Source organism: Festucalex cinctus, chromosome 5 (genome assembly GCF_051991245.1).
Source record: "Festucalex cinctus isolate MCC-2025b chromosome 5, RoL_Fcin_1.0, whole genome shotgun sequence".
NCBI classification, from domain to species: Eukaryota; Metazoa; Chordata; class Actinopteri; order Syngnathiformes; family Syngnathidae; genus Festucalex; species Festucalex cinctus.
In genome coordinates, this window is record NC_135415.1 from 10,207,774 (window position 1) to 10,217,500 (window position 9,727).

Here is a 9,727-nt window from a genome sequence, read left to right on the forward strand (position 1 = left end):
TGCGCTTGCTAATACTAGTTGCGATTGCTAGCCGTTGAGCATGGGCTAATTTTATGCGCTTGCTAATGCTAGTTGCGATTGCTAGCCGTTGAGCATGGGCTAATTTTATGCGCCTGCTAATGCTAGTTGCGATTGTTAGCCGTTGAGCATGGGCGAATTTTATGCGCCTGCTAATGCTAGTTGAGATTGTTAGCCGTTGAGCATGGGCTAATTTTATGCGCTTGCTAATGCTAGTTGCGATTGCTAGCCGTTGAGCATGGGCTAATTTTATGTGCTTACTAATACTAGTTGCGATTGCTAGCCGTTGAGCATGGGCTAATTTTGTGAGCTTGCTAATGCTAGTTGCAATTGCTAGCCGACAATAATTAATGAGTCGTTATATGCAGTCAATTCAACACATTATTTATAAAACCTATAACAATAAAATGTATAACTAATATTGGACGTTTCTGTCCACTATTAGGTTAGCAAGAGTAGGAAAGCTTAGAAAATATTTTATTGCACATTTCGAGTTTTGCTTTTCCTTCAGAGCGATTGCGACATGACGGTGCTGGTCCCCGGAGTGCTTGTGATGGTGACGCTGTTACCCATGATCCCGCAGGCCGCCAAGCAACACATCTACGACTTTTTTGACGTCTTTGGACGCTTGGCGGCATGGAGCCTTAAAAACCCTGGTGACGCACGCACACACGCACATTAGCAGTTAGCATCAACGAGTGGGCGGGGATCCTTATTTGTTGTCCGATTTCCGATTGGTGAACGCGACATGACATGCGCTCCGCAGGGGGCGTGCCCGCCTCCCACCTGCTTCACCTGCACGCCGGAGTGTACGCCTTGTTCCACCGCCTCTACGGGATGTTCCCCTGCAACTTCCTGTCCTACCTGCGCTTGCACTACAACATGAAGGAAAACATGGACACCTTCCAACACGTGGTCAAGGTGAAATACAAAATAATGGCGTCAAATTTAAATTAAAAAAAAAAAAAAATCTATTTTAAGCTGATCTTTATTTGCAGTAAAATAGAAAATATTAGCATCAAAATAAAAAAAATCTACATTTCAAGCCGATATTCATTTGCAGTGAAATAGAAAATATTAGTGTCAAATTTAAAAAAAATCTACATTTTAAGCTGATATACATTTGCAGTAAAATAGAAAATATTAGCGTCAAAATAAAAAAAATAAAAATCTACATTTCAAGCTGATATTCTTTTGCAGTAAAATAGAAAATAGCATATATATATATATATATATATATATATATATATATTAGGGGTGTCACGATTCGCCAACTCCACGATTCGATTTAAATTTCGATTTTGGGGTCACGATTCGATTTTTTTTTCGATTTTTTTTTTTTTTTTTTTTTTTCCGCTCCCCCACTTTATAACACAGAGGCATATGCTTCTGTAGGCTAAGGCTAGTCTATGATCATTGGTTCTATTCATTGTACAGTAAATCTTATTTCAAAAGATCGGCTACATATAGGTGATGCAATTTCCATATTATTTTTGTGTAAATTTATGTAATATATGATAATTGACATTAGGCAGGAATGATCAAATTCAAAGAATTTATTTACAATATAAAGTTAACCGTCTTGTTCTTACTGAAGTGTAAAATAAAAAATAAAAAAACAAAAACAAAAAGTCACAGTGGGTGCCTGCCATCTATTGACTGTTTTTGGTTACAACAGTGTGCTGTGCGTTCCTCTTAAAATAATGTGCAATGTGCAACAACAACAAAAAATATATTGTATCCAAAGTCATGGAACAAATACAGCCTGAACAAACTATATCCCAACATTTACAGTTGCTGGGCATACTGTAGCGTGGTTCAAGTACACTAATTAAATGTTTGAATCCAGCGTTTTCCAAGGCTGCAGGTCTGCTGCTATAAATAGACCTATGGATCTGGCGTTTCGCGCGAGCTGAAGTGTGTGGAAGTTTCACTGTAAATGAGGATGAAATAGTTGGTTGGACCGTTGTTTTCCCACTTGTTTTCGCCGCCGGCTCCGCTCCCCTAGTATGTATGTGTGTGTTTGTGTCGGCTGGTGCCCGTATAATGGTACTTCAGTTTGAATGCGCCAGCGCGACACTCTGATTGGAGGACTGTGCCAGCGCGACACTCCGATTGGACGACTGTGCCAGCGCGACACTCCGATTGGACGACTGTGCCAGCGCGACGCTATTGTGTATCCGTGTATTATACCCCTATTGGTTATTGTTGTTTCTCCTCCGTTCTGTCAGTTCTGTCAAATGCGGTTATTATTTGTTCACCTTCCACTTTCACTCCCTTGTCAAACCCCTGCCTGAAATTTCAAGTAAAACTACTCAGATGTTAAAGTCGACCCGTGTTTATCTACTCTATATTTTCTGTTATTGTGTTACTTCCCTTCCCCTTGACGAGCCGGGCGTAACACCGTGGCCGAGTACAGTACGCGCACATAGCATATCTTGCAACTGTGGTCTTTTTATCGACAACGTGAACGTTGTCGACATAACTCACCGGGAACGCAAAAATGTTTCCAAACTGGTGACGAGAGAAGCGGGAGCGGCTTGAAGCACCATTGCTGTGTCTGTCCGCGCTTGCCATCATGACTGCAGGAGAAGTCAGCTAACAAGTGCCGTTAGCTAGTAGCTGAATGGCTGCGTCTCATTTGCTTTCCTGGGAGGTGGCGGTGGCGGCGGTGGCGGCGGGCGCGGGGGGGGCATCGAATCGTGTGTCCTCTCTTCTATTTCGATGCTCGAAATCGTGACGTAATTTCGATCGATTTCGATTTTGTGACACCCTTAATATATATATATATATATATATATATATATATATATATATATATATATAAAGAAAATCTATATTCCGGTATTCATTTGCAGTAATATAGAAACTAGCGCCAAAATGAAAACAAAACAAAAAAATCTACATTTCAAGCCGATATTCATTTGTAGTAACATAGAAAATATTAGGATCACGTTTTGTTTTTTTTTTAAATCTAATTTTCAAACTATTAATTTCCAATAAAATATAAAATATTAGCATCAAACTTTTTTTTTTTTTTTTTTTTTTTAAATCTACTTTTAAAAGCTAATATTCATTTCCAGTAAAATATAAAATATTTGCGTCAAAAAAAAAATAAAATCTACATTTCAAGCCGATATTCATTTGTAGTAAAATAGAAAATATTAGCAGCAATTTTTAAGTCTACTTTTCAAGCTGATATTCATTTCCAGTAAAATATAAATTATTAGCATCAAACTTTTTTTTTTTAAATCTACTTTTAAGCCGATATTTATTTGTAGTAAAATAGAAAATATTAGCGTAAAAAAAAAATCTACATTTCAAGGTGATAGTCATTTGCAGTAAATAGAAAAAAATTGTTTATTTATTTATTTAATATATATGTTTATTATATTATTATAAATAATACTCGTCAAATATGGTCTATCCCTCGTTGTGTGTATTTGTTTGGTGTTTGTGGGTTAGCCCATGTTGGAGCAAGTGCGTGTTCATCCCGAGTTGGTGAGCGGGACTCAGGACTCAGAAGTGGACCCTTCCAGGTGAGTTGCCCCCCACCCTCCCAACGTGTGAGACTATTTTGATTTGGAAATGTGGCCTTTTCCCGCCGCTAGGTGGCGCCGCTACGAGGTCCACGACATCATCATGGAGTGCTCGCGAGTCTCCCTGGACCCCCTGGAGTCCTCCTGCGATGACGACCACGCGCTTGCCCCGCCCCCAATCACCCACCCGGACCTCACCTGCCCCCACGGCGGTGAGTCGCCCGCCCACTTCCTGTCTCCTTTTCCTGCCTGCAACTTCCTGTTTTTTTATTTATTTATTTATTTTTTTTATAAGCGTGCAGCAGTCAGGACGCCACGTGGACGCACACTTCCTGCTTGTCAGGAAGTGTGCTCAACTCGGAACACCTGGATGTACAGGTGTGACACATACGGCAATTTCCGTCAGATGTCGACGGTCACGCGTATCTAGCTTGACGATGTTGGCTCCGTTGTGTCCAGCTGGATGTCACGTGGAGCCCCTCCTCCAGATGCGGCTTGTCGACCCCGCCTCCGGAAGTGGGGGCGGTAAGCCCCACCCACCCCCTGAGTAGAAACGACTCGCTCTCAGGTGACACGCATGCCAATATTTTTTTGTTGCGTTTCAGATTTTTGCTTTAATGTACTGATCCAATTATAGATTGGGAATTTTCATTCGAGTTAGTTTTGATTTGAATTGATGATTATTTTTTAAATTTAGTTAGGTTAATTCGTTTTCAGGGTGGTTTCAGGTTAGTTAATTTTTTTTTAAATCAGTTTTAATTATTTAATAAATACTTAGTTTTAGTTAGTTTCAGGATTAATTTTAGTTTAAAAAAATGTATTTCTTGTGCACAATATTTAAAAAATTAGTTTTAATTAGTTACAGGGTGGTTCTGTTAGTTCTTATTAGTTTTAGTTATTTAATAAATAATTAGTTAGTTTTTTTTTAAATGTCTATTGTGCACAATATTTAAATACATAAATTTAGTTAGATTTAATTTGTTTTCAGGGTGGTTCTGTTAGATTTTATTAGTTTTAGTTAATTAATAAATAATAAATTATTTTTAGTTAATTTTAGTGTTTTAGTTTTTAAAAAATGTGTATTGTGTTCAATATTTTAAAAAAACTTAAATAAATAAATTTAGATAGTTTTAATTAATTTTCAGGGTGGTTACAGGTTAGTTTTAATTATTTAATAAATACTTAGTTGTAGTTAGTTTCAGTTTCAGTATTAGTGTTAGTTTTAAAAAATGTGTATTACTTGTGCACAATATTTAAAAACAATTTTAAATAAATTAAGTTTTTATTTGTTTTCAGGGTGGTTCTGTTAGTTTTTATTAGTTTTAGTTATTTAGTAAATAATTAGTTTTAATATTAATTTTAGTTTTTGAAAAAAAATGTGTGTTGTGCACAATATTTAAAAAAACAGCATTGGAGATGACAGACATCTTTTGGTGCTTTTCTGTTGGCTGCTGCTAGAAGACATCAGTTCTGTGTGACACACTTTCAAACCTCCTTATTCCGGTTCATATCAAAATAAAATACATTTTAATAAAACATTTAAGATCATCCCCAAAGGCTTATGTATTTTATTAATTACCAAAGACTAAAACGAAGGACATTTTTGCCATTATTATTATAGTGAGTTTTTGTTTTTATTTTATATCGTTAATGAAATTTTTCAATTTTAGTTTTAATTTTTTTGTTAGTTTTAGCTAACTAAAACAACCTTGGTTGGAACTTGACCCAGGAAATCACAATTTCTGGTGTGCGTGCGTGTGTCCAGGTGCAAAATGCATCCCGCCGGCCGCGGCCCCGCCCACAGGCAACAGTCCAGATGGCGTCCGGCCTGCAGATGACTCGCAGGTGACCTCTCTCGTTCTCGACGATTTATCGGCTTTTATTTTGAAGGCGCAGCAGGAAGAGCCTCTGGTCACCACCCACAGGTCAGGCAGCAGCCAATTAGGAAGGAGGTAGTGGAGACGACGCACGATGACGTCATCGCTGTTGAAGGTGAGCTCATGGTCAAGGGCCGGCTGAAGCCACACCCACAAACTTGGATTGGATGCTCGTCAAGCGCCACCCACACACATTTTTGGTAGAAAACATTTTTCAAAACCAAAATGAAATACAAACAAAAATGCTTGTGAGCAAAGGAAAATAACGGAAATGGCAAAATGTTTACAAAAGTTCTGATAATGTCACATTTGTAAAGCTGAAACTAATAAAAACAAAACTAAAAGTGTATAAGAACTAACAAGCTCACTCTGAAAACTAACTTGGGCGAACAAAAATATCCTTGGTTGTTTTGGGGTTTAACCTGCTGCTGAAGCTCCGCCCACTGCTCACTGCGGCCCATCCCCCTTGACCTTTTCTTTTGTCTCCAGCAGACAAGGCCCTCCCACCTCAGCCTTGCTCCTTGCCTTGCCAGCTTCTCACCGCCCGCCAAGAAACCCCACCCATTTCCGACTTAGCCCCTCCTCTGCATCCCGGCCCCGCCCCCTCTTACGACTTCCTGTTTGAGCTCGCGCTTCCCCGCGCCGCCATGTTGTTTGTGAAGAGCAAGACGCAGGTAACCGAATTCAACCCCTGCCGACAGCCGTCCTCGGTGACCTCGGTGCCGCTTTGCACCCCACTCCCCCCGGCAGGAGGCGCGACGACGCAAGATGGCGGCTTGCGACAATCGCGAGAGTGACGAGGACGAAGACCTGAGCGTCGCCGCGTCTCCTCTGCGTTTGCTGGACGGCCTCATCGCCCACGGACACGACACACACGCGAGCGTTAGCGTTAGTTTTAACAGGAGGTGAGTGTGTTAGCTGGTTAGCATTGCCTGTGAAGAATATTCTCCTTTTGCACCTTTTTGATTTCCGCGACATATTTTTCTTTTTTTGTCAGGTCTTCGGCATCGGGCAAGTCGTTGGATCGAAACCCTTGTGGAGGTAAACAGCAGAGCATGAAAAGCAAAGGTACTCATACAGTCAAATGTTCCGTACCACTTGCTATCAACACCCATATCACAACATACTTCATTTCGTTAGCAAACAAATATTTGTTTCATTTCTTTCAAGCTTGTTGAAGTGCAAATGTGGAGTCAACAATTTTTGACGGGCAAATACCTTCTCATTTTCACGCTCTCTAGATGCTCTGAAGTTGTGCATGCGCATACCCTGCGGCATTATAGGAAAAAACAACATAATAATACTTAATAAAAACAGTGTTTACTTAATTTAGAGACATATTGCAAATTAGAAAATGTTTACCGGTACTCCAAATTCTCATTTCCAAGCTTGTGTAAATTTTGCTAGTTTTAGCTGTTATCTAAAATAAATAAAATAATAAAAATAATATATATTGAAATAAAAACAAATATCCATATATACAGTTAATAAATACAAAAAAAGTAAAAATAAATAAATACAAAAATAATAGACGTTCCAAGCTTGCGTAAATGATGCTAGTTTTGGCTGTTAACTATAAAAATAAATAAAAGTGAAAATAAAGACATACAAAAAATATATAATTAAAAAATTAAATACAAAAAAATAATAGAAATAGAAATAACACAAATATCTGTATATAGTCAATAAATTTTAAAAAAGTAAAAAAATAAATACAAAAATAATTAGAAGTTCCAAGCTTAAATTATGCTAGTTTTGGCTGTTTACGATAAAAATAAATAATGAATAGTGAAAATAAAGAAACGTATAATTCAAAAAGTTAAATACAAAATAATATAAATAGCAATAAATACAAATATCCATATATACAGTCAATAAGTAAAAATAAATGCAAAAATAATAGAATTAAATAATCACATAAAAAAATATATTTATTTCATGCTGCAGATAGCATGAAATGTTATTCAAATGAGGGGGCGGTCCTTAGAACACAACATATTTATTGATTGATATTTAATTGCTGTTTATATATTTACCTTTGTATTGATTTCCACATTAAAAATTTTTTGAACTTGTATTTTGACTTACTGAAAAGCTTGTCATACGGTGGCTGTTTTTGTATGACTGTCGGTTGTCAGGTTGTTGTGACTCGTGGCGGTCGGAGGAGGCGGAGTCTCTGCGCCGGGGCCTGCAGCTGGCGCAGGCCCAGCTGCAGTACGAGCGCTTCAAGCGTCAGCAGCACGCCGTCAGGAACCGCCGCCTGCTGCGACGCGTGCTCACCGCCGTTGCACTGGAGGAGCAGGCCGTCGCCATGGTAACGTGCGCGCGGAAATAAATCCATTTCGCCACCCGACGCGTTGAAATGAGGCCGGCTGCTGTACTAGCCATACCTGACCATACTTTATGACAACACCTGTGGGAGAACATTCACTTCTCTCTCGCTTTCTCTTTCACTCTCAAACACTCTGTCTCGCTCTCTCTTTCTCTCGCTCAATCTCTCTCTCGCTCGCTCTCTTTCTCTCTTGGTCTCTCTCATTCGCTCTCAAGCACTCTCTTTCGCTCCTCGCTCTTTTTCTCTCTTTCTCACTCGCTCTCTCGCTCTTTCTCTCTCACTTGCTCTTTTTCGCTTCCTCTCATTCTCTCGCTCTTATGCTCTCTCATGCTCTCTCACACTCTCTATCTCGCAATCTCTCACTCTCGTTCTCGCTCTCTTCCCTCTCGCTCTCGCTCTTTTTCTCTTTCTCGCTCACTTTCTCTTGCTCTATCTATATCTCTCGCACTCTCTCTCTCTCTCCTCTCGCTCTCTTTTGCTCTTTCTCTCGCTCTTTCTCTCTCTCCCTCTCACTCACGCTTGCGCTTTCTTTCTCCTCATTTTTTGTTTCTGTCTCTTCTTTCTTATTTTCTTTCTTTTTTCTCAATTTCTTTCTCTTCGTTGTGCTTCCTAATTTTCTCTCTTGCTGTCTCGCTCTTTCTCTCTCTCGATCTCTTTTCCTCTCATTTTTCCTCCTCTCTTTCTGTCCCTATCATTTATCATTTTCTCTTTTTATCCCTATTTATTGCTCTCTCTCCTTTATTTCTGTCTTACACTTTTTTCTTATTCTCTCTTTCTCCATCTGTTTTTTCCTCTCCTGCCCTTTTTCCCACTCTCTCTCACTCGCTCTGGCTCTCTTTCTCTTTTGTTCTTTTTCTTTCTTTCCTTCTCATTTTTTCTGTTTCTATATCTCTATTTGTCCCTTTTTCTCCCTCTTTGTTTCTCTCTCCTTTCTTATTCTTATTTTCTCTTTCTGTTTCTTGCTTTTTCTCTCCATTTCTTTCTTTCTCCATCTTTTTTTTCTCTCTCTTCCCCCTTTCTTTGCATCCTTTTTGTCCATTTGTTTCTCGGTCCGGCGGGGCAGCGCGCTCAGCTGTCGCTGCGCGACGAGGAGACGAGGGCGCTGACGAGCAGCCTGGAGGCGGAGCGCCGGCGCTGCGCTCAAGCGCAGCGGGAAGCCGGCGCGCACACACAGCAGCTGCAGACACACGTGCGACAACTGCTGCAACAGCAACAGGAGCGCGACGCGCAACTCCTCGCGCTAAAGGTGAACGCCTCACGCTCACGTAAATTTTTAAGTATTATTATTATTATTATTATTATTATTATTATTATAAAAAAAAAATCATTTTTAACTTTTTTAATTCTTGTGCAATTGTTGGTTGCTTTATTGAACATGAACACATCACAAGTATAAAATACAAGTTGAAGTTTAAAAAAAAAAAAATAAGAAAAGGAAAAAATTTGTTAATAGTATCATAATTGATATGTTCAAGAAATGGGAAAAAAAAAAAAAAAAAAGAAAGAAATGGAAAGCCCTTTGTTGTAGAAAATACAGATGTCCATAAGACACTGTCAACTTATGTTAGTACTTGCTCAATAATTATTTTCCATAACAGGGCACGCACACACTAACCTGCGATTCGTTGTTTCCAGAGCGAGCTTGAGGAGTGTCAGAGCAGGAGGAGGGATTTGGAGGCGGAGCTTCAGAAGACCAATCACAAGGCTTCCAGTGCCGAGCGCCACTTGAGCCAGCTGTCACTCAAAGTACGTGGGGTGGGGCTTGGGCCGAGAGAGCCGTCCGTCAAAGGCGAATGACCATGACCACGATGATGATAATGATGACTGCAACGATGATGATGATGATGATGATGATGTTGATGATTTGTTCCCGTTTCAGTTGCGTAGCAGCGACAAGTTCCGCCATGAAGCCTTCATGCTCAACCAACAGTTGGTTGTGCTGGGTGAAACCAACAAAAGTC

The 9,727-nt window shown here is 39.6% G+C and overlaps 1 protein-coding gene across 6 annotated transcripts in view; it reads left to right on the forward strand.

The window, feature by feature from the left end:
• Window positions 1-9,727, forward strand: part of LOC144019642 (hamartin-like) — a 19,610-nt gene that overhangs the window by 5,742 nt on the left and 4,141 nt on the right. Inside the window, exons 5-19 of one of the 6 annotated variants that reach the window (XM_077522828.1) lie at window positions 530-674; window positions 785-939; window positions 3,484-3,557; window positions 3,630-3,769; window positions 3,853-3,935; window positions 4,017-4,125; window positions 5,323-5,402; window positions 5,483-5,549; window positions 5,924-6,108; window positions 6,185-6,339; window positions 6,432-6,502; window positions 7,573-7,748; window positions 8,830-9,012; window positions 9,402-9,512; window positions 9,646-9,727. The exon at window positions 9,646-9,727 is cut by the window's right edge and continues 41 nt beyond it. In XM_077522828.1, the coding sequence (XP_077378954.1) occupies window positions 530-674; window positions 785-939; window positions 3,484-3,557; window positions 3,630-3,769; window positions 3,853-3,935; window positions 4,017-4,125; window positions 5,323-5,402; window positions 5,483-5,549; window positions 5,924-6,108; window positions 6,185-6,339; window positions 6,432-6,502; window positions 7,573-7,748; window positions 8,830-9,012; window positions 9,402-9,512; window positions 9,646-9,727 (1,816 nt within the window). Of the gene's footprint in view, window positions 1-529; window positions 675-784; window positions 940-3,483; window positions 3,558-3,629; window positions 3,770-3,852; window positions 3,936-4,016; window positions 4,126-5,322; window positions 5,403-5,447; window positions 5,550-5,923; window positions 6,109-6,184; window positions 6,340-6,431; window positions 6,503-7,572; window positions 7,749-8,829; window positions 9,013-9,401; window positions 9,513-9,645 lie in introns of all 6 variants that reach the window. The other 5 variants (XM_077522831.1, XM_077522830.1, XM_077522834.1 and 2 more) reach the window with 5 other exon arrangements.